General features: G+C 41.1%; 2 protein-coding genes across 4 annotated transcripts; both read left to right on the top strand.

Annotated features, from left to right (window-relative positions):
• The first annotated feature begins 3,519 nt into the window (after window positions 1–3,519).
• erap2 (endoplasmic reticulum aminopeptidase 2) lies at window positions 3,520–10,715 on the top strand. Of its 3 annotated transcripts, none has more exons than XM_061071493.1 (21): window positions 3,520–3,653; window positions 4,638–4,818; window positions 4,913–5,099; window positions 5,193–5,362; window positions 5,472–5,610; window positions 5,877–6,011; window positions 6,105–6,225; window positions 6,354–6,508; window positions 6,626–6,739; window positions 6,831–6,962; window positions 7,271–7,402; window positions 7,796–7,864; window positions 7,957–8,132; window positions 8,247–8,326; window positions 8,423–8,606; window positions 8,771–8,927; window positions 9,029–9,213; window positions 9,337–9,498; window positions 9,626–9,766; window positions 9,921–10,002; window positions 10,212–10,715. In XM_061071493.1, the coding sequence occupies exons 2-21, from the start codon at window positions 4,649–4,651 to the stop codon at window positions 10,356–10,358; spliced, it is 2,838 nt and encodes a 945-aa protein (XP_060927476.1). In that variant the 5' UTR covers window positions 3,520–3,653; window positions 4,638–4,648; the 3' UTR covers window positions 10,359–10,715. The 3 variants fall into 3 exon arrangements, with proteins under 3 accessions (XP_060927476.1, XP_060927474.1, XP_060927475.1); XM_061071491.1 differs by having other exon boundaries at window positions 4,638–4,822; window positions 4,917–5,099; XM_061071492.1 differs by having other exon boundaries at window positions 4,619–4,822; window positions 4,917–5,099.
• Window positions 10,716–12,329: 1,614 nt separating this feature from the next.
• On the top strand, window positions 12,330–25,557 carry lnpep (leucyl/cystinyl aminopeptidase). The gene is made up of 22 exons (XM_061071282.1): window positions 12,330–12,716; window positions 14,838–14,932; window positions 15,332–15,534; window positions 16,351–16,462; window positions 16,631–16,888; window positions 16,978–17,168; window positions 17,331–17,469; window positions 18,016–18,150; window positions 18,262–18,382; window positions 18,515–18,666; window positions 18,754–18,867; window positions 19,306–19,437; window positions 19,552–19,683; window positions 20,505–20,665; window positions 20,747–20,835; window positions 20,926–21,109; window positions 21,231–21,387; window positions 21,636–21,814; window positions 21,991–22,152; window positions 22,674–22,814; window positions 22,931–23,012; window positions 23,180–25,557. Exons 1-22 carry the CDS (start codon window positions 12,689–12,691, stop codon window positions 23,309–23,311), a joined length of 3,099 nt encoding a protein of 1,032 aa, XP_060927265.1. The 5' UTR covers window positions 12,330–12,688; the 3' UTR covers window positions 23,312–25,557.
• Window positions 25,558–25,775: the final 218 nt, after the last annotated feature.

Genomic DNA, 25,775 nt, shown 5'->3' with positions numbered 1-25,775 from the left:
TACTCCAGCTCTATATTGTGGGTAATGAATGCCATTTGATACCTAGTAGATATGCCAATCCCTACAACTGTGAGCTTTCTTAACATGTAACATTCTGTATAGTTATGTCCCACTTGTTTGGCCATATAAGCTTAATCTCTGTTGTCTTTTTTTGGCATTGTGACCTCTTACATCACGTGTGAGTGTCAGTTCGGTGAAGAGTGACTGGTCAGTGTTGAAATACTTAACTTATTTATGAACGTAGTGTCCTGTAGAGGAAGTAAAGCTCCATATTCTTACTGTTGGATAATAATTTAAAAATAATGTCAGATGTGATTGTACTGCCACCTAGTGGTGCTCTGTTGCTATGTGTGTTATGCTAAAAAAAAATGAAAAGAAAAAAAGAGGAAACAAACTGTGTGCAAGTGTTTTATTTAAAAAACAATAAAGTCAAAATGGTCAAAAACATATTTCTTGTTTATTAATTTTACATTTACAATAATTAAAAGAGAAAAACAAGAATAATAGAGATATATACAATTATACTAATTAGTAAACCCTGATGAAATAACCTTTTGCCTCTAGTCTTACCCTAACCACAATTTACCCCTAACCTTAACCAGGACCTTAGTGACCTTTTACCTCATTAGGACCTGACTTTGATCCACATGGGAACTACAGGTCCTGACAAGATCAGCATTTATGGTGGATAAAGTCCTAAAGAGGTAATCAAAAGGAGTACACAAACACACACACACACACATACATACACACACACAAACACACACACACACACACACACACACTAACCCATCTGTCTGAGGTTAGGTTTTAAACCGGCACACAATCTGCTTTCAACTGCCAAAGTCGGCGACACCTGGGATGTTGGAGTGAAAGAGCTGAAAATGGCGCGAGATCTAAAGCATTTGAGAGCTGCTTCTCCTGTGATCGTCACACTGAATAATTTCACCATTCAATCAGAGTGTCCAAAAAGCTCTGTGTAGGACGACAGGACCAAACCTATGATGTTCCAGTGCAGAAATCCTCACTGTGTTGACTTCAGACAAGAAAAAGTTCCCTTTCCTGTGATACTTTTCTTTTCACGATCATAAAACAAGTCAGAAGATCTCCATCTAAAAAGTAAAATACAAAGCTCAAGATGTATCACAGTAGGAGACAACAGAATAATACTTTCTCAACAATTTTACAGGCAACTTGCATATGAGTGTACATGAGCATTATGTTTCTGTGGATAATACTGTTCTAATCTACATATAAAAGACTCTTACCACTTAATAACAGCATAAAAGGTCATCAGGGCGTTAAAGCCGATGCTCTTCATGAGAAGCAGCCTCATCGACAGTACAACAACTGTGTTAGTCCACACATCAATATCTGCAGATCAAACCACACACAGACCAGCGTGAGGTACAACATCTGTACTCTAACATGTGTGTTGAAACAATAAGATTTACCTTCTGTCTTTTCATCTTCATCGCAAATCTTGTCTTGATGACCTGATGATTTGAAATATTTCAAGAGCTTTAATTAAAGCACAATAAGACTTTGATATGTTCACAATGCAGCTGTACTCCTACCTGCTGATGTGACGTGGTGTCGCTCGAAGATTCTCGGGTGTCGTCTGCGACTCACGGAGCAACGGTAAGACGGCCAGTCGCTGGTCACCACTGTGATTATCGACACAGGGCTGTGGCGATGATGCTTCTTGTTCAGAGCGATGCTGCGTGGTGCGGTAGACATGTAGTCATCTGACGGTGACCTCCAGCTGACCTCCAGGTGACCACGCCTGAAGTCCTTAACCATGCAAACCAGCAGAGTCCAGCCCAGCCTTTCCCCCACAAGATGGACCGGGGGGGCCAGAGATGCCAGGATGTCACCTTTCACCCCTCCTGACCCAGAGGAGGAAGAAGGACCATGAAGAGGAATATGTAAAAATCTTAAACTAGAATGGCACTTGGTAAAGCACAATAAATTCGATCAAGCTGCACCAAATTTCACACACTCATAGATTACAGTTCACTAATTATAAGATTTTCATCAAGATTGATAGATTCTTCCCGGGGGAAAACAGTGAAAATGTGAACCACAAAAAACAATTCACTATCCCACAATGATAACGACAATGAAAAACCTTTCCTGAATCTGCTCTCTGATTCCGATCTGCACCAAAATGTATGTGTGTTCAGAGCCTAACAACATTCCTACACTAAGTTTCATGGAAATCCGTCCAGTTGTTGTTGCGTAGTCTTGTTTACAAATAAACTAACAAAGGGACAAGGAGGAAAATATAACCTTCTTTGAAAAAGTAATGATGAGTTCATTATAACTTTATATATAAATTTAATGATGTTACAACATGTGCATGCAAATTGTATTTGCAAACTGCTGCTGTGGATGTAACTAAAGTTGTCAGTCCTCGTATATATGCAGGCAGTCTCTGTCTTTCTATTAATCTTTTGAAATTTAAAATATTCTCACAAACTGATTCATAATATCCATCATCTATATGAGTCATGTTTTAGAGATTAAAAGCTCTTACCGGTCCATAAATAGATGAAAGGAAGGTAAAATAAACCTCTGGAAGACTCAGTCATGTCTGCTTTCATCAGAGTAGCTTCTCTCCCCTCTGTGTGAGTGTGTGTGTGTGTGTGTGTGTGTGTGTGTGTGTGTGTGTGTGTGTGTGTGTGTGAAATGTGGGCATGCCTTTTGGATTTGCCTGGAGCGTTGCATTATGGGGGATCAACATGTCTCATTGTTGTGACCTTTTACAATGATATATTTCCCTCACTCCCCCCCCCCCCCCAGCGCGACAGACACATACAAACTTAAACACACACACGTGCAGAAGGAGACGGAGAGGTAGAGAGGCAGTTATGAGCATGAAGATATAGGTGCATTAATAAAGAAAGGAGAAAAACTGAGGGCAGGACGTTGATGTGGACGTTGGAGCGTCAGCTAGAAGTCATTTTGAACTACAAGAAACACACCAGCCTACGCCTGTTAGACTTGAGGTGAGAAACTGATCATATCTACGCAACCAGAACATTAGACAACACTTGTGGGGTGCACCTGCACACACACACACACACACACACACACACACACACACACACACACATACATATACATAAACACATATGCATTTAATGTGTTGGTGTACTGTAACTTGCCTGAGTTGTTATACTCTGCTGACGTGGTCAGGTGGTTAATATCAAACCTAAAATAAATAAATAACACATTCTTCTGCCTCTTACCCTAACGTTAACCATCACAACTGAATTCCTAATTCCAACCCTAACCCCAAATTATCCTGACTCTTATCCAACCCAAACTTAAACCTGAAACCTGCAAGTCGTAACCCTCAAACAGCCAAAATGTCCTCAAAGGTCCAGGTATCTCACAAAAATATTAGTGCAAGTACATGTACACACACATACTCACACACACACACACACTGGCAGTTTATTTGCCTCTGTATGGGCGGGAGTTTAAAAGTGAAAGTGAAAGTCATTGTGGACAATAAGGAAGGATGATGAGGACGAAATGGCTGAGCTAAAGCTTTCTGACATTTCTATCAACATGACCTCTGAATAGATCAGAAGACGGGCTTTATTCTACTTATTATAAGCTTTGCACAAACGTCTTCCCTCACAGTAAGTTACTGTTTCTTATCTCAATGTTACAGCTTCATGTTTACAGTTTGGTTCAGTACAACAACACGTGTTGCCTGACTTGAACCTCAGTTATGCTGCTGCAGCTGCTGTCACCTCATGCTCATAGATAGATGTGTCCTCCCCGTGTTGTGTCCCCATGGAAAATCATGTGGTTCGTTTGTCACATGCTTGATTCTCACTTGGGATGAGATGTGCTGCTGCCTGACACTTGTACTTACTTAGCATCACTTACCGTTAGCATGTCAACATTTCTTCCTTGGGCTGGAATCAAGAGAAAGTGTTATAGTAGTATTAATTTCTGCTACAGTTTTGTGATTGTGATTTATTGTGACTAACAACATCAACCAAGACAAGCCTGTCTGGAGAAAGCAAAGACCTCCACAGGGCGGATCCTGGACCGGGGTCAGGGGGGCACTAACCCCAGCTAAAAATATGATTGGCCCTTGACGTGTGCCTGTCCTGTCAGTAGTATTAAACAAATTGTTGCTGACTTAACAATACTAAATATGACAGCTTGTGAATAATTACAATTTATTTTCGAAGCTTTTTTGAAGTACAAAATGTGCTTGGTTAAGAAGCAATTTTCCAAATATGTTCAGTGATGTGTGGCTTTGCTCAAGTTAAAGAGCTAGCAGTAAACATGGAATGACTTAAATGAACACTGTACTGAATCAGCAATTGTGCATGGATGTTGGACATATAATTGATGCACATATAATTCCTAATCTGTGTAAATGTTGTCCCTTAAAAAAATCCAAGATCCACCACTGGACCTTCACTAAGTCAATGAAAGAATAATGGCTTTGTCTCATGCCTTTTAAGATAACAATTATGTCCTTCAGGTCTGAGCAGAAGTTCTTGTGTGACATTTTGCTACAACAACATCAGTGACCAACACTCAAATCAGATGCCTCTTAGTTGCTCCCTCCCTGTCATTTCAGTAGCTGTCATCCTGTCCCACAGGTTGGCCTTGGATGAAGGACATTTCCTCCACAATGTTATTGGTGATGCTGTTAGCACTGTCTCTACATCACATGTCTCTGGTTGAGTGTCAGCCCACCCAGAATTCAAGTCCTCCCGGAGTACAACCTCCACTGGCTACCGATAATCTGTCCTTCCCCTGGAGCCGTCTTCGTCTGCCGAGGTACCTTCACTTATATTTTACATCCACATAAGGGAAATCCATGAGAAATTGGTGGAACTCTGTTTAAAAAGCAATTCATGTGTGTTTTTCTCAGGTACATCGTTCCTCTTCACTATGACCTCTTCCTACACCCCAACCTCACGACTCTCAGTTTCATCGGCTCAGTGCGGATCCAGATCGATGTCCAGAATAATACGAACTGGGTTGTGTTACACAGCAAAGGTCTGCAGATCTTTAAAGCCACCATACTGAACCAGAACCTCGCTCATCTCTCTGACCAGGTAGCTGGAAGCTCATCAACTTAGACTGGCCATTTCATATTCATTTCATGACTTTATGGTGTAATTAAAATGTATTTGATCATCCCGTCGCAGGTTCTTCCAGTTCTTCATAACCCGTCGCATGAGCAGATTGGCATTTTCTCTCCCAGGGTGCTCAGCAGTGGGCAAAAGTACTTCCTGCATATTGAGTTTGGGGCAGAGCTAGTAGAAGGCTTCAATGGCTTCTATAGTAGCACCTACAGAACCAGTACAGGAGAAACGAGGTAAGAGCTGAGATTATTTCACAGGTTTGGTTAAATACCCGACCCACGCAGGATTGCTAAAATTATAACACAATTCATAAATTTTAATACTGCTGATGTCTCTGTTCAGAACCTTGGCGTCAACTCACTTTGAGCCCACGAGTGCTCGCATGGCGTTCCCTTGTTTTGATGAGCCGAACTTCAAGGCCAACTTCTCTGTCCGGATTAGGAGGAGCCCAGAGCTCATTTCTCTCTCCAACATGCCTGTAGTGAGTGATTCACGTTTCTAAATCATATTGTATTATGCTTGATATCCTTAGAAATAATAAAATAATAATTTATGTATCATAGTCTCCAGATAATACCAACTAGCTAGGAGCCAAATGTAGCTATAATGTTATTGGGGTGAGGTAAGTTATTTGCTTTGATTATTGGAGGGGTTACAACCACCCGTCCCCCCCTAGCCTACAATAGCTTTTGTATACATTCAAATATGTGTGAAAATTGGTGACAGTGAAACATCTGTGTCATTTAGGTCAAGACAATGGAAATAAATGACAGCCTGCTAGAGGACTGGTTTGCTGTGAGTGTGAAGATGAGCACGTACCTTGTGGCGTTTGTCATCTGTGACTTCAGATCTATCACAGCAACCACATCCTCTGGAGTAAAGGTAAGGCCTCCAACACTATGTTTGATTTTCTCAATTCCTTGGTTAAATATATTACTTTATTTATTTTTTTCACGCATTGTTGTGGATCTTTAGGTGTCCATCTATGCCGCCCCTGGGAAGTGGCATCAGACCCACTATGCCCTGGAAGTCGCTGTGAAAATGTTGGACTTCTACGAGGAATACTTCAACATTCCCTATCCTCTACCCAAGCAAGGTAAACCTTTATTTTTAATGTCTGTAAGTAAACCACTTATCTTTGCTTTGTCTCCACAGTTCTGTCGTTTTTCTCTGTTTATCCTGTCACTTTCTACTATTACCTGTCCTGTGTTTTCTCTCTCTCAGATCTGATCGCCATCCCAGACTTTCAGGTCGGTGCGATGGAGAACTGGGGATTGACCACCTACAGAGAGACAAGCCTTCTCTATGACCCCCTCACTTCCTCTCTGTCTAATAAACTCTGGATTACTATGGTGATCGGACATGAGCTCGCCCATCAGGTGAGTGTGACGGTGTACCCAGCAACTACACAAAGTCTGTTTATCTTGCTCCAATGCTCGTAAACCTCTGTATAACACAAACAGTCAGTGCAGTAACAGCCAACATCTCTCCTGCAGTGGTTTGGTAACTTGGTGACCATGGCGTGGTGGAACGATATCTGGCTGAATGAAGGATTTGCCAGATACATGGAGTTCATTTCAGTGGAGGCCACCTACCCTGAGCTGTCTGTGGTCTGTGCATCAGTCTAATTATTGATTCATCAATGGATATTAAAGAGCCGCAGAGAAGATTGATAACAGTGTTCTGTGCCTAATTTTGCAGGAGGAATATATGCTGAACACCTGCTTTTTAGGAATTGGCCTTGATTCGTTGAATTCCTCACGTCCAATATCCAGCGCAGCAGAGAACCCCACTGAGATCGAACAGATGTTTGACACAGTCTCCTACGACAAAGTAGGATTTCAGTCTTGTAAATGTGATGTGCTTTCTGTCACAAAGAAGGTTAAACAACGGATAATGGGTATTGTTAGGGATATATATAACCTATTAAAAAACAGATATGTTATGTTTATGTTACTTTTTATTGATTTTATTTTTTTTATATATTTATTGACCTACTCATGTATGAAATAATATGAAAACTGCCACCATACTGCCGTCATACTCTTTTGACTCTGTTGATATACAGAACATCTACTCGGACTCCAACATATAACTTAACCTGCTTTTATTAAATTGAGCTTTCCTCTCTCTTCCACCAGGGCGCGTGTGTCCTGCACATGCTGCGACACTTTCTGACCGATGATGTGTTTCAGAGGGGGATTGTGCGATACCTACGCAAGTACAGCTACAAAAATGCACACAACCAGGACCTGTGGGACAGTCTGACTAATGTATGAGCATAAACTACATTCAATGTGCAACTCACTGTGTGATCCTCAGTCATTCTCTTGGAAAAGAAAAGTGAAGGAATAGCCTGACAAGAGTGTAGTTGAGTTTGTATTTGAGATGATGTTTACATGAAAGAGAGAATCATTGAGTCTGCTCTGAACTGGAGATCTTTTCTCATTTCTATTATCATTTTCAAATAAAAATAAAGTATTTTCTTACAATAAAATTAACCCACAGCTTCTATGAGGGCAGACATAAGTCATTAATAAACTAGAACACTCTTGTATGGTCAGTGGTGATGTAATGTACATGTCATTTGTGTTAAATGGACTAAACCATGGACTAAACAAGGGAATGTCACGCATTCAATGATTTAGTTTTATTTTGTTTTCCAGACATGCTCAGAAGAAGACTTCATCTCAGGAAAACACTGTTACAGTAGCAGCCAGGCCACAAAGAATGCAGTGAGTAAATATAAAAAAAATAAACTCTTTTACCTCTGTCGCTGATTATAAATGTTACCTTCAGCGTGTGCTGATCCAGCTGTCTCCTACAGTACCTGTTCGCAGGAGAACATCTGAATCTGACGGCAATGATGAACACTTGGACTCTGCAAAAAGGTATTCCTCTAGTGACTGTGATGAGGAAGGGGAATCGTCTGCTGCTGAGACAGGACAGGTTCCTGAGAACAGTGCTGCCGTCTGACCCTCTCTGGCCCGCGCTGCAGAAGGGGTGAGCATGCACATGCACTCGCAGCTGCGTAACCTGCAAAACTTTGATTTCATACAACTCTTGAGTTCCAGTTTTAGGTTTTCGCTTGTAAAAATACTTTCTGCTTTTGTATAGTTTTCTTTGGCATATCCCTCTGACATACAAGACCGATGGTTCCAGCACAATTCACAGACACCTGATGACAACGCACACAGGTAAGAGGGCAGAGAGACTGCAAAATACAATTCATATCTTAATTTTTCCTTGGTGTGATACAGTTTTTCACCCATTACTATGCATGTGCCTTTCAGACAGTGTACACATTGAAGGAGATGTCAGTTGGGTGAAGGTAAACACTGACATGACTGGTTATTATGTGGTTCATTATGAGGACAATGGTTGGGATGAGATGACCAAACTGCTGAGACAGAACCACACCGCTCTGAGCTACAAAGACAGGACTCAGCTGATTCACAATGCTGTTCAACTTGTGACGTAAGCATCAAAGTGTGACTGTGTTTGTGGGTCTGCGAGAGTCCGACTCCAGACACAGTTTCTATGAATGCCTGTTGTTACACATAAATAAATCAAAATGGATTTGAATGACCCCAGCTGAAATAGCACCCAACCATTCAAATTTTCTTGTATTTCCTTTAAAGTTCAGGACACCTGCCGATAAATAAAGCCTTAGACCTGATTGGTTACCTGCAACAGGAGACGCACACAGTGCCTCTCCTCCAAGGACTTGGATATCTGGAGGCAATTTACCATGTGATTGAGAAAAGGAAGGAGCCTGAGCTAACACACAACCTGGGGGTAAGAGACAAGTGTACACTCACTGTATGATGTTAATGTCAATGTCAGCATTAAACTGAGTGAGTGAGATGTTGAGTTCATGTGGTTGTGCTCTGGTGCAGACGTACATCCTGCGATTCTTCCGTGCCATTGTCGACCGACAGACATGGAGCGACAGCGGCTCTGTGTCAGAGCGACGGCTGAGGTCAAACGTCCTCTCTCTTGCTTGTCACCTGGAGGACCCTCGCTGTCTTCAGCAGGCACATCAGAGCTTCACAGACTGGCTAAAGTCAAATGGAACACTCAAGTCAGTCTAGATATCATATTAACACACAGCGATCAACAACCACTGATATAAATCTCATAAACACTAATCTGAGGTCTCACCTGGTCTTTAATATGCATGACGCTGCTTGTGTTTACTCTACAGTTTACCCACTGATGTGGCAGAGACTGTGTATTCAGTTGGAGCACAGGACGACCATGGCTGGGCCTCGCTCTTACACAAATACAACATCTCCCTCTCTGAAGCACTAAAACACCAAATCCTATCGGCTTTGACCTGCAGCAGAGACATCAGCAAACTGGAAAGGTACACTTTATTTTCTTCCTACTATATTTCTCCACACAGTTACTGTGATGTTGCAATCGTGTGGCTCTTATGCGGTACAGTATCACAGTACTGCTGCCATCACTGTTTGTTTATGTGTGTGTTGCAGACTGCTGGAGTTGGGACTAGAAGGTAAGGTGATTCGATCTCAGGACCTGGATTCTTTAATTCTGATGGTGGGCAGGAACCTGCAGGGACATCACCTCGCCTGGAACTTTGTCAAAAAGAACTGGGACACGCTGGTTAAGAAGTAAGTATAACATACGGGAGACACTACAAATGAAATACGAACTGTTCCAATTCAAGTGAACTGGAAATTGGTGTCAGACTTTTAGACCCTCTTGTGTGTGTTAAAGATATATTTATTTCTAACTATCGTCACTGTTGTGTTTTCTGACCTACAGGTTCCAGTTGGGCTCCTCTAGTATTAGGCACATCATCATTGGCACCACGGGCCAGTTTTCCTCTCCAGAAGAGCTAACTGAAGTTAATACACTCTAAAATCCTAAAATCATTCTTCCACAGGGCGATGTAGATATCAATCAGTATTGGCAATATCAGAAATATGTATATGTATTGATTGTGAAACAGTGAAATGTCACTTTTGTTTGTTTTCAGTAAAATCGATAAAATATTCTGACAAAGACTATAAAACCTGTATTCATATTTCTAAATTAATGTGTGTTTGCCCTCAGGTGCAGTCCTTCTTTGAGTCCATCAAAGAACAGTCATCTCAGCTGAGAGCTACTCAGAATGCCCTTGACAACGTGCAGAAAAATGTTCGCTGGTTTCAGAGGAACCGAGAGACTCTGAGGAACTGGCTCCATGAGCAAATTAAGTGAAACACAGCAGGGATGGAGGTGATGGTTATCGTCATCCACATTGAGGATGGTTTATGTGGTTTTGATTTTGTATCTGTGTTTTTATTTGTAAAACGTAATTTGCTTGACATCGCTGTACAGCGTTTTGTAAGTTTTCAGTGGACTAAATTGATAAAATAAAAATAATGTTAGTGGAACTGAAAGGAGAGCAGAGGTAGTGTGTTGGAGCATTTTTGTAACGTGACTGTCAATGTGTCTGTGTTTGAGTGTGTGAGTGTGTGTGTGTGAGAGAGAGAGAGAGAGACAGAGAGACCCATTCCAAATTAAGACAAATAGATTCTTCACCAAATGTACAATAAAATGGTTAATTGTACCACCTTGAAGTGTTAAATGACATGCTCTGTTATTGTGCACATGTATTATTGTAACCATTGTGTTTGCACTTGCGTGTATATATATCCTTGGTATTCGACATATGAACTATACATTCCTGCGTTAAGGTTTATGGTGCTTGGAGCATAAGGAGTATGTAGCTCCATAATAAACCCAGGAGTTTGAAATCAATACTAAATTTAACTGACAGCCAAAGAAGGAAGGCAAGAATTGGAGAGATATGGGCCGTAAACTCTGTGTTGGTTACATGCCAGTCAGTTAAATTAAGTATTGATTTCATTCAAATTCTGGAGCTACTAACTCCTTATGCTCCATGCCGTAATCTTAGATCCCCCACCAAACGCTTACGACTAGTTCCAAGTTAAGGCTGGTGAATAAGGGTGACTGAGGCTCTGGAGTTCTTTGCCTGAAGAGATTAAACTTTACCGGTTTACCTGGTTTAAACGGATGATGTTTATTTTAAATATGTCCTTGCCTGTTTTCTACCTTAAGATCTGTAGAAATAAAGTTTTATTATTATCATTATGATTATCATAATGATAATAAGGGGGCCGGAGCACTGACAGGCACTGACAGACAGTGAGGCTCTATTGAAATTGTATGGTTATTATTTATTTTTTTCAGGCAAATGAATTGGCTTTTTGAGGGCTTTGCAGTCCTAGAAATTTAAGAAATTGTATTTTATAGTTGATACTTTCCATTGTTGAGCAATCCTGGTTAATATTATTTTTTATTTAATTTTTTAGGGCACGAGCACTGACAGGCACTGACAGACAGTGAGGCCATATTGAAATTGTAAGGATTATTATTATTATTATTATATATTATAAATTAATCTTACCAAAATTTGCAGGAAATTAGTTGCATTTCTTTTCTATTTCCTTTTCTTTTAATGTCATTTTAATCATTATTATTATAATAATAATAATTATTATCATATGTAATATTTAGGCATACAGGAATGAGTAATTCGCCATATTACCTACTTTTCTGTGGTTTCAGTCATTAGAAGTGCAAATACGAACATATAACCTTTAGTGTTTATTTCAATGGGAGCTTGACCATGAAGTCCCCACAAGTATAATAAGAAAAGAGTGTAAATGCGTATGCGTATATTCACATATTTATACACGTGTACATATTATTATTATTATAACATTTACTATTATTATTATTATATATACTGTTGCTGCCATTATTACTATATACTGCTATTATATTGGTATAATTACTATCATATATAAATATATATTATGTTATATTATATACTATATATACTGTACTATTTTTATATACTGTCTAACAATAACATTACCATCATATCATCAGTACCATTACCATCATCTTGCCACTGCACCTTATCTACCTATTTATCTTGTGTTTCTGTTTTTATTCTTTCTACCTCAATATTTTTTTATTTTATTCTATTCTATTGTATTGTATTTTATTGTATTCAAATATACCGGCTCCTATGACGACTTAATTTCCGTCTATCTATCTATGACGTCCTGGCCCCGCCCCTCATCAATATTGTCCAATAGGGTGCGAGCATTGTAATATGATGGGCGGCTGTCAACAACTGGTCACAGAGGAAACCAAGTGACATGAACGCGTTGGTTAGTTTGCGGTGCGTCTCTGGATAAGAGTTGTTTACGTATTTCTCATACGACCTTGTGATCTGAGACCCCCGCCCCCCCGCCGTGTCGACGCGCTACAAACAACCATGGAGGATAAAGTTGAGGGAACGCGCTAACGCCAGCAGGACGAATGTCTCTTAGTCGACTCCACTCGTCGGAAGTTGTCTCGGTCGTAGCTAGCTGCCTGGGAGCTAACGTTAGTACAGTGAGGACGGGCGGCGGCTGCTGTGTGTTGCTGTGAGCCTGTGGCAGCCTGAGCTGGGTCACGTGGCCGGACACACAAACACCAGGACGAGAGGAGCCGTGTGACGCGTCTTCACCATGGATCCGTTCGACAGCCACAGTGCAGGTGAGGGAGGAGGATGTGAACAGCAGCAGGAAGCTAGCAGCAGCAGGCCGGCTAATCACTGACAGGACATTAGCTGCAGGCTGTCTGGCAGGGACATTTACCGGAGGACACATGGCTGGACTCGACCACTGGGAACCCTACTGGGAGCTGTGTGTCTTGTTGTTGTTGTTTACAGTTTAGAGATTCTCAGAAGCTAACTTCATCACCTTGTCAGTGTGTTGCCAGAGCTGCAGAGGCATGAACAAATATGTGTCTGTTTCTTCTCCTGCTAAACACAAAGCAGATTTTTACATTTAGTCGTTTTATGTGCAACAAAGATACAAACTCAGACGTCTGTCACAGTCAAGGTTCAGATCGTCTGTTCAAACACAGCTGCACTGTTTGCCCATTGGGTTTGATAGTGTTTAGTCTTGGTGTGGAGAGCTGATAAGTCCAGCTCCCTCAGCTCTGCTCCCAACCAGCAGCCAGCTCCTTTATAACCTGCTATCGCCGAGGGCGTCCAGGGCTTTATTAAAACAAACAGAAAGGCCAGAGTACACACACACACACACATACACACTGCTCTCTTTTGGATTTTTTCAGGTTTCGACCTGGAAGCAGCAAACACCAAATCACAGCAGTTTGACTTCCTCTTTTTTTCTTTTTTTTTGTCTGTGTTCTCTTTTCAAGCTCACATTTCACAATCACTTTGAGAGATAGAGAAAGGCAGAGCTCATTCTTCTTTGGCATTTTTCTCCACCATCTAACCAACAGATGACAGTCTGTTCTTACTCAGTATGAACATACACTTGTCCAACTCACACACATATTTAACTGTTGTTCTGTGACTCTTACCCTCTAAGGCCCTGCGCCTAAAAAGTGTTTTCATAAAACAGGAAGAGCACAGTCGGCAGCTAAAATGCCTTACTGCTGTATTTACATACAAACTTACAAAAGAACAAATCTTCAGGAGTTGTGGGTTATTCACATTCATTCAAGATAATAACTGCATTGCACTCATCTTGGTAATATGATATATCTATCAACATAACAGCATAACAATACCGTCAGCTGTCATTAAGGCTTGATGTGTGTTTTTGGGGAGGGCCTTATTTGTATCATACCCTTCTCTGGCTATTACACATAACCTACTACTTAGATCCAGCCTATTTTTAAACATTCCTACCACAGCGCTGAGGTCCAGACATTGACACAGTGACAACCTATAGAGTCATATCAGAAACACTGCACGGGGCAGACCAGGAGCTAAATTCACTTCTCACATTTCTGAGCACGTGTCCTCCTTTTGTGGAGTTACAGCTCACTTTTTCTTGGCGTCGTCGTGTTTCTGTGAACAAGGTCTGCGTCCCGTTCATTTCCACTTAAATTCATCACCCACCGAGACTGAAAAAATCATTGTCTTTAACTCGTAAAAGCATGAATGGAACGTGAGGCAGAATGGGTGATATGCACTGCATAGCGTTTTACCACTTTGGCTATAATCAAATTAGGAAGTTGAACATGCCTCTGATTGTTTCAAGAATTACTAAGGGGAGAATGTGGCAGCCAGGGAAATCACATGGTTTTTTCTAAGAGATAACTCTTCTTGTAATGCTGATGCTGCAGTTTAGATTGGGGAAAGAAAGCTTTAAAATGCAGTTACACATGATATGGTCAGATGAAGAATATTAGTTGTATTTGTTTAGTTCTAAAGCAAGTTTTAGTTCTTTCTCAACACTCTGGTTGAAGTAATGCACTCAGAAGGAAATTGGGGGATTTCTGTTTTCACAGACTTTGTAATATGAATACTAATGTTGCTGCTTCGTCAGCTATTTAGGTCAAAGTATCAGGAAATACTGCATGAAGTTTTCTAACAGGAACCTGAAGAACGCCCCTGCTTTGTTACATGTTGCTTAATGTTGCCTGCAGGATCAATGACAGCAACAAGCCTTTGTGTCACTTGTGTCTTGCTGCCACTGTAAAACCCTGAGCTAACTCTAAAACACAGGCCGCACAGACTGCCTTTATACTGTCTATGTATGTATCAGTGTATGTCACCATCTTGAGTATGCTCTCTTCTTCTTCACACCTTTCTCATTTCCTCTTTCTGAAATTCTTCCGTCTACTTTCTCTTCTCTCTAGAGCGAGCCAATCTGCCCAGGAACATGATTGAGAACAGCATGTTTGAAGAGGAGCCGGATGTCGTGGATTTAGCCAAAGACTCGGCTGCATTTCCGGTACGCTCACTTCATCGTATGCCATGCATGTTATGCACGCCTTCACTTCAATGACCCAGTCTGGCTCATTCATTTGCATATCTCAGAAATACATATTAGCTCCACTCTGCAAATTCCCCACAAGTGCTTTCATCTGCGAATTTGATAATTTGAATACATTGGCTATTGGCAATATAAATAAAGATCATTTAATTTGAGGGTGACTCACACATGTGCATAGCAAGTGATGTTTACTTGCACTCTTTCAGTTCAAAAAATAAATCTGTAAATTTGATCTAATCTTTGGAACGCACTCACGCCTGGTGCGAGTTTCTGTCAGTTAAATCCATCTATCTATCAACATCATACTGCACACATTGATTGGAGAATAAAGGTGTGTACTTTGCACGCTCTCGGCAGACGTTTCCTGCTCTTGACCCAGATGAGGTGGTGTTTGAGCCTCGTACCTCACGGCTGCTTGTTCGCGGCCTAGGAGAGAATGACATGGACGAGGATGAGGAGGACTGCGAGTCTTCAGCTCGTCTGTTGGGCATGTCCTTCATGAACCGTAGTTCTTCTAACAGACCCAACTCTTCCCTGTACACAAGACAGGCTCCACCCAGGTAATGCAATGTTGACATAAAGATCCTTTTCCAGTAAGGTTTGCTCCACCACATTCATATTTCAGAGCTTTCCTGTATTTCAGGCTCTGTCAGAAACGTTGCTAAGTAAAGGAGGGAATCCATGCCAAAAAGAGTTCATCATTGCTGATCAGATAAAGTCAATAAATAATACATTTGCAATGCGAGTCAGTGTCATATGACAAGTCATTGTAATCTCTCAACCAGCGTTCACAAAATTCCAGTATAAATGCATGGATATCTAACATCTGTAACAACATCTACTATTTAGGGTATGTTATGTTTTGTATTTCCTGAATAACAACAAATATCAATGTAATATAATCATATTACTAGACAAAATAATTACAAGTCATGATTGTACAGTCCTGCGTCATAGTGATGCAACTCAGCACACAAGGTGAAACTGATCTGTGTGTACATTTCTAGCTCCCTTCACAGATTCACCTCATGAATCAATCGGGACAAAGGAGAGTTTTCTCAGACTGGTTTTCAGGAAAGAACAGAACCGGTTGACCTTGTTTATGTTTGGAGACCTTTCAGAGAAGATCAAGCTTTTTTCCCACTGACATTGGAACTATTGTAATAACACTTTTTCCTGGTATAATAGTTAACTGTGTGCATATAAAATCTCTTCAGGCTTCAGTTCCACATGATGCAAACACTGAGCGACAGAGTACCAATGGGAAACTTAACTTTCACTCAGTCCTCCGGAGTGACACTGTCCATTCCTTTAAAAATACTGCTGCTTTTTTGCATCCTTTTTTAATAAGTGTTTAACACTCTCCCTTGTTTCAGGTCATGTTCACGACCCTCAGCCCGGACCATGGTTGTATGTGTGTTATTCCTTGTTATAGTGGCCTCCATGACCATGGTACTGTACTTCCTACCTGGATGCACCTTCACCAAAGTAAGAAAAACCATTCCCTATTTCTGTCTGGGTTGCTTTTGCATTACCATGAATGATTGTTTATATGCACTGAGCAAATATCTTTTTCAGACATTTTCTCCTTATTATTTCTCTGTCATGTTCAATCACACACCTATTCCCCTGGCTCAACCCTCCATCCTATTCCAGGCAGGTTGTCGCAGACCAAACAAGACCACTCCCCAGGAGACAGTCTACCCTAACGCCACCAACGGCGAACTGTTTCCATGGGCCCAGTTTCGGCTGCCTCATAGCATACGTCCTCTCAGCTATAACCTCACCCTTTTCCCTGACCTCGACAACATGAACTTCACTGGGCGCACTGTCATCAACATGTCTGTGCTGCACAACACCAAGCGCATCATCCTGCACAGTGATAATCTGCACTTTACCAAAGCTACCTTCAAGGTGGGATTGGCTCATCTATCATTGTACACAGAACTGTAAACTTTTTTATGTTATGTACTAATCGTCAACTGATAATTACTCACTTTCAGCTGGGAGATGGGGAGGCCAGTGATGTGACTATACTGGAGTACAAACCCAATCAGCAGATTGCTGTTAAATTTTCCGCAGAGCTGAAGGCAGGCCAGTACTGTGTTCTGACCCTGGATTACATTGCCAACTTCTCGCACACCTATGGTGGTTTCTACAACAGCTCCTACACGGAAAAAGATGGAAACAAAAGGTATGCTTCACTAACAGTCTCTGCTGTACTTCAGCTCGAGGATTACTACCAGTGCTGTAAAAAATAAGTAAAATACTTAAATTGTAAGTTTTTTTATTGTTTTTACCGCACTTATCTAAATTGCTATTTCAACATAACCATGCTCGTCTCTCTTGTCACCAGTGTTCTAGCCGCAACCCAGTTTGAACCACTATCAGCCAGGAAGGCCTTCCCTTGCTTTGATGAACCAGCTTTCAAAGCCACCTTTCTGATTACAATCAACAGAAAACCAAACTACATGACTCTTTCCAACATGCCTTTGGTACTGTAACATTACTGAAGATATTTTTGTCTTAACAATATGTAACCAGGTGCTGAAGCACCTTGCTTTCTAAATGAGTTCTTCAATATTATTTGGTTGACAAATTGTGTTCTACTCTCGAATTTAAACAACTTGAAGTGCATTTAGTATTTGATAAATGAATTTAAAACTAAAACAATGATACCTGCTCATTTTCATCCTTTTTCTAAAAATGGTAAAAGTAAGGGACTTTAAACAGAACCCAGGTTTGAAATACATTTGGATTCAATTGTGGGACATTTCATTTTCCAAATACAAGTGACACTGTCAAAGAAGCTTTCTGAATTTAAAATTTAAAAGCAAGAAACATGATGTATCCGTGTCTGTGTTCAGCATCACCACATTACAACAGATATTAAGTGTTTAAGTCAACAGACTACATAATGGTACTGTATGTGTTGGCAGTACTGAATTCCACAGTAGTCTCATTACAACTTCCAAATTCACTTTGGAAGATAATAGCAACCTTAGCCCTTAGTCATCTTGTCCATGTGCTGTGTGTTTCAGGCTAAATCCACAAACATCTCTGGGGGCCTCATCCAAGATGAGTTTGAAAAAACCACTGTCAACATGAGCACCTATCTGGTGGCCTTCATCATTGCTAATTTCACCCCAATCAGCAAAAATGTCTCAAACACTCAAGTAGGTCTGACACAAATTTAACTGAGTTTTGTTTCCAGTTGCGGCTTAATATGATCTACATATATCTGAGGTTGTGTAACTGCTGATAAACTACCTTGATGAATCGTTTAGGTATCTGTGTACTCTGTGCCAGAGAAGAAGGAGCACACTGACTACGCTCTGAACACAACCGCCAAACTGCTGGAGTTCTACAATAACTTCTTTGAAATAGAGTACCCCCTCAAAAAACTAGGTGAGTACACACACTTACACATTTCACACAATGTGTATAATGTGTATACACATTGTACACATTAACCTCCTGTGATTGTTCTTTTCTCCACTGTTCACACACCCAATATGCTCATTCTTTCTCTTCTGCCAGACTTGGTAGCCATCCCAGACTTCCTGGCAGGAGCCATGGAGAACTGGGGACTCATCACTTTCCGTGAGACCAGCCTGCTTGTGGGCAAACAGTCGTCCCCTCTGGAGAAACAAGTTGTTGCTTCAGTCATAGCGCATGAGCTCGCTCATCAGGTAATTTGTCTGCCTTAGTGGATGTGAAAGGAGGAGAGACGGTTAAGATGATGCAGGTCGTAATCTATTTCTGATGTTGTGTTGCAGTGGTTTGGAAACTTGGTGACTATGAGCTGGTGGAACGACCTGTGGCTCAACGAAGGCTTTGCCACTTACATGCAGTACATGTCACTGCAGGCAGTGTTGCCTCAGCTGGACATTGTAAGCTTTCACATCTGGATTATAAATTACTTCTCACATAAGATGTTTCAGACAGGAACTTTCAGAATCTCTGGAGAATTGGGTCCATATTTTATCCAGTGCTTTCCTCGTTTCCGCGTTGGCTGTTATCTTTTATCTTTTGCGTCTGTTGCATGTTAGAAGCATCATCGACCCCCCCCCCCCCCCACACACACACTAACTCGGTGAATCCTGCGGAGGATTTTCTGCTGTGTTTATTTTATGGTGCCAGGCTGAGAAAGTCTGCAGAAACTCTTGAGGCACTCACTCGGACATTTAAATTCACACATACAGCCCCTGTGGAGAAAGGTTGTTGGATCTCTGGAGTTCAGTGCATGTTTGAAAGCAGACATACTTCCAAGCAAATCATGTTGTGTGATTCACTGTTTCTTGGCAGTAAGTCTTGTGTTTGTTTTGCAGGGTAATTTGTTCCTGGCAATGCGTTTCAGAGTCATGGACAGAGATGCACTTAACTCCTCCCACGCTGTGTCGACAGAGGTTAACACGGTGGAACAGGTGGAAGAGATGTTTGACGCTGTCTCCTATGAAAAGGTAAACATTTATATGCAATATGGAACCAAATAAATAGAAAGTTTTTATTTATTAACCAAACACCATATCCAGCAGACCTTTTTTTTGACTGAGCCCCACTCTCTCTGTCTTCAGGGTGCATCCATTCTTCTGATGCTGAACGCGTCGCTGCCAGATCAACAGTTCAGAAAAGGGATCATTCAATACCTAAAACAGTTCAGTGGATCAAACACAGACACGGACGACCTCTGGAACAGCCTCACACAGGTGTGTGTTTGTGTATTGGTACAAGCCACGTTCATAGATTTTATTCGACACTAGAGCAGCAGATAATGACTTATGCGAATGTTGATAATGTTAAAATGTTACAGGAAAGCCAGAGCAAAGGACACTGTAGATGTAAACAGTAAGTTGGGTAACTGCTGTCAGAAATGCTTCCACCCAGTTTAATGGCAGAATGTCGACTCATTACTTTCCCTTGCTGCTTCTGTAGATTTCTAATTAGCACCTAGTCTTGCACAGGTCATCTGAACGTTTGACATCATACGTCTAGTCCTAAATGCCAGATTGTGTGAAAATGGCACTTAATTGACGAAACAAGAAAAATAGATTTTGCAGACATCTCTGCCGAGGAAACAGATCCTCTCTAGTTCAAAGTGAAGCATGTAATCTGAGCAGCAGTGAGTTTATGGACCAGCCTATGTAGGCACCTATTACTATTTTGATAATGCACTCTTAAAATAGTAGTGAAATACTCCAGCACTGACTTTAGACCAGGATTTTGTTTGGCAGACTACTGTCCTAAGATAACAATGTGTCAAAAATAACCTTGATCACACCTTATCTTAAGAGCAAAATGCCATGGGGCTAACCCCTTAGCCTAAGCCCTACTTGCTTTGGGGTCGTATGTTAAAGCCCAAAGGCTTTTACGAATTCACAGAGGGTTGAGGCATGGGTTGTTGATCAAAAGATTTCCAAGGTTTCGATGCAATCTGTGAGCTGTGTAAACAGTTTGAGGATATCTCACTTATTTTTGCCTCAGAAAAGAAAAGCAGCATAGACTTTGTATTTCCTCTTCCTCTCCACAGGTCGAGGTGTCGACACAGCACCAGAATGTGTCAGAGATGATGAGCTCATGGACATCACAGAAAGGCTTCCCATTGGTCACTGTAAGCCGCAAGGGAGATCAAGTGACCCTCACACAAGAGCACTTTCTCCTCACATCTGACAATGCCAACCATACTTCCAGGTGTGTAACGTTATCACACACTTACATCAACAGCTCAAAGAAAGATACCACAACCCTAAATATACTGTGTTCTCTCTGTAGCCTGTGGAATATACCGGTGACGTACATAAACAACAGCTGTAGTTTGGCCCCTGAGTGCAAACAAGTTTTTAATCTGAAGACAAAAACAGGTAAAACAAAAAGTGTTCTTCTAGATTAAGTTTCTGAATCTTTGTTCTGTCAGTCATGTCCAATATAAATTTGTCTGTTTGTGATTTTAGGCACTTTTAAGCTGCCAGAAAGTGTAAAGTGGCTGAAGTTGAACTACAGAAACACAGGGTTCTACATCGTCCACTACGGTAATGAAGGCTGGGCTGCCCTTCAAGATGCTTTGTCCAACAATGTCAGTGTTCTTACACACGAGGACCGTGCCTCGCTCATACACAACATCTTTGCTCTCTCCAGGTAAGAGGGACCATTCAGAAATTGTCAATGTAATTGCTTTCAAGAATCACAAGTGGAGGAGCATTGTTCAGTTCTTTGCTCTCCTCCTCGCTTCTCACTCACTTTCCTGTGTTTTCAACAGATTGGGACGTGTATCCTTTTATCAAGTCCTCACTCTGTTGAACTACATGTCCAAAGAAACAGAGACTACTCCTGTGATGGAAGCCTTGTTACAGCTCAATAATATCTACAGGCTGCTGGACAAAAGACAGGAGCATCGTCTCGCAACCCGCATGAAGGTTTGTATGTGTGTGATATCCCTGAATAACAAATTATGTGACATCAGTGAACAGGTGCAAACGCTACGGCAGACACCAGGATACCGACCTGGTGTAGTGAAGGAAATTACCTCCACAGAAAAACACGGGTACACTTGTGCACCACTGTTTCTCACACCTTGGGCCAACAGGAAAATAGAGCCAATTAGTTGAGGTAAGTTTCTGTGTACTTATGTTAATGTCAATATTTTTTCTCTTACACACAACAGAGTTATATTCTGCAGAACTTCGGTTCTCTGATGGACAGTCAAACATGGGGAGAGGAGGAGAGTGTGTCCAAACAGGAGTTGCGCGCAGCCCTTCTGGAGATGGCGTGTAGTCTGAATCAACCAAACTGCACTCAGCAAGCTAAAGACCTGTTCAAACAGTATTCCAATGGGACTTCACGGTACGTAAAGCACACAAAAAAAGTTGTTTTGTTTTACCTTGTCAGGGTCATGGTGGCAACAGGGTAAGTAGTGTAGGACACATATTTTTTACAGATAGAAATTATCTTTTGAGTTGTCGGAGTCTGGAGCATATATGAGTTTTGCATATTTATTCCTCCATTTTGTATTTCTGTAGGATTCCAGGTGATCTGCAGCGTGTTGTGTTCACTGTGGCTGCTCAGTCAGATGAAGATTGGGAGACTTTGCTCTACATGTATGCACATGCCACCTATGATGCAGATAAGCGAAAGATGCTACAGGGGCTAGCATCCACCCAGAATACACGAAAGTTAGTGTGGTAAGTGAGCGCATGTGTCTGTGTTTGTGAAACACATTTCAAAGTAAATTAATTGTCAAAATAGTAACAATTGACTGCACCAAAACTTCCAGCCAGTCCAATGTCCAACTAATACTGAGACTGATCATGACACAGAAGCAAACATCTATTTGCTGTTGATCTCTTGTGGATACATTATGTTGTGGACCCATTTTCTTTAAATGAACACAAACTACTTTTACATTTCTGTACTTTTAATAATACACTTATTCACTGCTATATTTACTGAAACAGATACAAATGCAATACAAAGTCTGCAATAAGCTAATATCGGCCGATACGTTAGCATAACCAAGTTATTGGTGTAATTGGAGTAAGTTAAAGAATGAGAGTCACTACATCCCCAGAGTCAGGACCAGGAAAGTCTTTGAAGAGTTTACAAATAATTGATTGAGATCCTGTGTGGAAGTGATGATCATGAAGTGAGGGTTGATGATGCACTGAGGAGGATTTGAACAGAGCATGTTTTCCGGTCTGTTTAGGATCCTAAAAGCAGGTCTAAATGGGGAAATCATCCAGACACAGGAGTTGCCGTTGGTCATCAACACCGTGGTGAAAGGCTTCGCTGGCTACTTGTTCGTCTGGGATTTTGTCCAAGAGAACTGGGACCGACTCATTGAAAAGTGAGTGGGCCCTTTTCAGCTTCATATGTCTTATTACTGTGAATACATCTAAGTATTATCTCAAATGAACATGAAAAGATTAAATGTAATCCGCATCATTGTTCTTTGGGTTGTAGGTTTCCTGTGGGCTCTTATGCCATCCAGTCAATCGTCAAATCGGCCACCTCCCAGTTCTCTACACAGGCACATCTTGACCAGGTCTGTTTTCACTGTTTTCTCTGCAGCATACATTGATAATGAATTTGAGGCTCTGTGCACTTGCTTTTAGGGAGACGTTAAGAGATCGTAGAAAGCTTCTATTGCTTTATTCATTGTGTGCTCTGATCTGGCAATCATCTGAACGTGTGTTTTTGTATGTGGTGCAGGTTCAGGGTTTCTTCTCCGGCCTGAAGGAGCGCGGCTCTCAGATGAGGAGCGTACAGGAAGCTTTGGAGACAATCAGGCTAAATCTGCGCTGGATGGACCAGAATCTACCTACACTTCGAAAACGGCTCTAGTACAGATGTTTGCACTCCTGTAGGACTGTCTCCTAACTCCCTTTATCCAGTCCAGAGAACTAAACAAAGCCTGAGGCCATCCTCGACCCGGCTGGACAAGGTTCTCTGAGATTGGTCCTGTATGTTGTATTTTTTAGCTCAGGGTGGCTCTGATTGTGTGTTTGAAAGGAGGTTATCAGATGCCAACACACTCACTCCTCATACTTAATGCTGTCGACCAAACCCCTCCACTGCAGCTCTCATGTAATCCTTAAGCCTGAGCAGACAATCACTCTTCACCCAAACGTCTTTGGCTCAGCTTTCTCTCAGGCACTTCACTCCATGAGCTGTATAAATGGGCACTTCAACAAGAGCGAGCATTAAGAATGTCACTGATTCTGTTTTATGTCTGTCAACTCAGTCAGTCCTGGACTTTCTCTCAGCTGTCGGATGTATGTAGATGTAGCAGTCAGCGATGAGGAGTTGAAGTTGCTCGAGAGATGTCAGTTTTCTTTAAATCAAACCAACCGGGTATCGCTGCCTGAAACATTTACTATATTAGTCATGGTTTGGCTGAAAGATTGATTGGTAGCTTAAAGTACCAAGCTTGTTACAGAATCAATCAAATGTACTGACAAAACCTTCCCACTGTGTACAGCAGATGGCGCACTGCAGCACAAGTTTGAATCGACAACCAATGTGTCTTAGGTGAGGGCTGGCAGCGCACACTGGAACCAAATCTTTTTTCTTTCTGTCTTTCTCTTTTTCCTCCTTTCTTTCTCTCCTTCTCTCCTTTCCTTTAGTTTCCTTACTCCCTTCTCTACTATCAGTCATGAGCACAGTTTATCTCTGATCTTCGACTTGTATGTTATTAGCTTTTCCGTGTGCAGCGCAGTCACTGTGTGGACTCCTTCTTTAACTTGTGTGCTTATAAACTTGTAATTATAATGTAAATATGCTTTACCCCTCCACAAACCCTTTCCCCTGCGATTTTTGGATGTACCATTTTAAACCCCCTGACTTTTAATGTTTTGAGATTTGCTTTCTGTCGTGTGGGTGTATATAGTGTAAAGGGGGTCACGTAAACCTATAATTGATCAAGAGTCTTGATCAGATACTTGTTACTGTACAGTATTTCCTGATTTCAACCACCAGGAGGAGGTTCTTAGCTGAAGAATGTTTGTGTTTTAAGGGCTATGCATATTGAAGATACAGTGTATGGATATAGAAGATGATCTATATTGGGCATGTGTCCAGGTCATCAGCCAAATGAAAATGCATAGGTCTAAATTTCCTCCAATGTTAACAAGAATGAAGAGAAGCCTATAGCTATTTATTAAGACTTGCTCCAAGATGTTATTTAACTACAGTTGAACACTCGTTCTGAGCTTTATTTAAGTTGGTAGTTATTCTCTGAGTCACTGTCATATTATCCAGGATATTTGATCTCAAATAGATCGGTTGATTTTCTGTTGTCAATTGTTTTTCAGATATTTTGACTCATGAGGCTTGTTACTAGTTGTCATATTACTATCAAAGCTTTGACGTGTGATTTCTGGCAGGAAGTCAAAACATAGGTAACGATACCTCCCTGACCCTTTGAATGAGTGGGAAACCAGTGTGGGACCATGTGGTTATCTCTGCCCTTTAGTGACTCTTATTGGTTTTAATGAAGCTGAAAACGAGAAGGCATACTGACAAGATACTGCAGGGGGCACCTGTCTGTCAACTGCCTCCCCTTGTTAACAGTAGGGGGCAGCAGTAGGATGAGTCATAGTACATAGAGACATGGAGATTGGATTTAGTACTATTGAGTAAATAAGACTTTACCAATAGAATCTTTCTGTGGTTTAGATCTGTTTACATACAGTTTGTTCATTGACTCACTCTTTCCAGTCAGTCAAAGTCTGTGGGATAATGTCTTTAATTGGAATCTAAAAATATGCCTTTAACCGCACATATACTTTAAAATCCAGGAATCAGTTCAGTTTTATGTTAATAGGGATGTAAAACAGATTTTAGCACCATATTTTCTGTAAGGAAACAAACTGATCGTTATAGATCCTATTCTTACTGATCAGGTACGAGGTTCAGTCGTGGATTCAGCGATGAGAGAACAGTAGTAGATTAGACGACCACAGTTACAGTAAAGCTGATCACATCCTCTTTGTTCTTGCACTGTGAAAAAAAATGCTGCGGATGCTTTTAAAAATGTGTTGCTCCTTTATGTGAAGAAAATATTAATAAAATTGTTTTATGAAAATGTGGGACTTTCTGTTATGCTTCTTTACTCAACATACATGTTTTTTTTAATTGTTAACTGAAATAAAATGTTTGAGTGCCAGTCCATTGGTCCAAGTTAGGTTGCATTCAAAATATTCTTAATGGCATTTACTCTTTTGGTTATGCTATAAAAAAAAAGTGCTAACATCATTAATGCTGAGAGGATGTTGTCTAAACACAATGCAGCTTGTGTGCAGGCATT

This window comes from Limanda limanda, chromosome 5, assembly GCF_963576545.1.
Source record: "Limanda limanda chromosome 5, fLimLim1.1, whole genome shotgun sequence".
NCBI classification, from domain to species: domain Eukaryota; kingdom Metazoa; phylum Chordata; class Actinopteri; order Pleuronectiformes; family Pleuronectidae; genus Limanda; species Limanda limanda.
The sequence above is the reverse complement of the archived record's forward strand: the minus strand, read 5'-3'. Positions and strand labels throughout refer to the sequence as shown.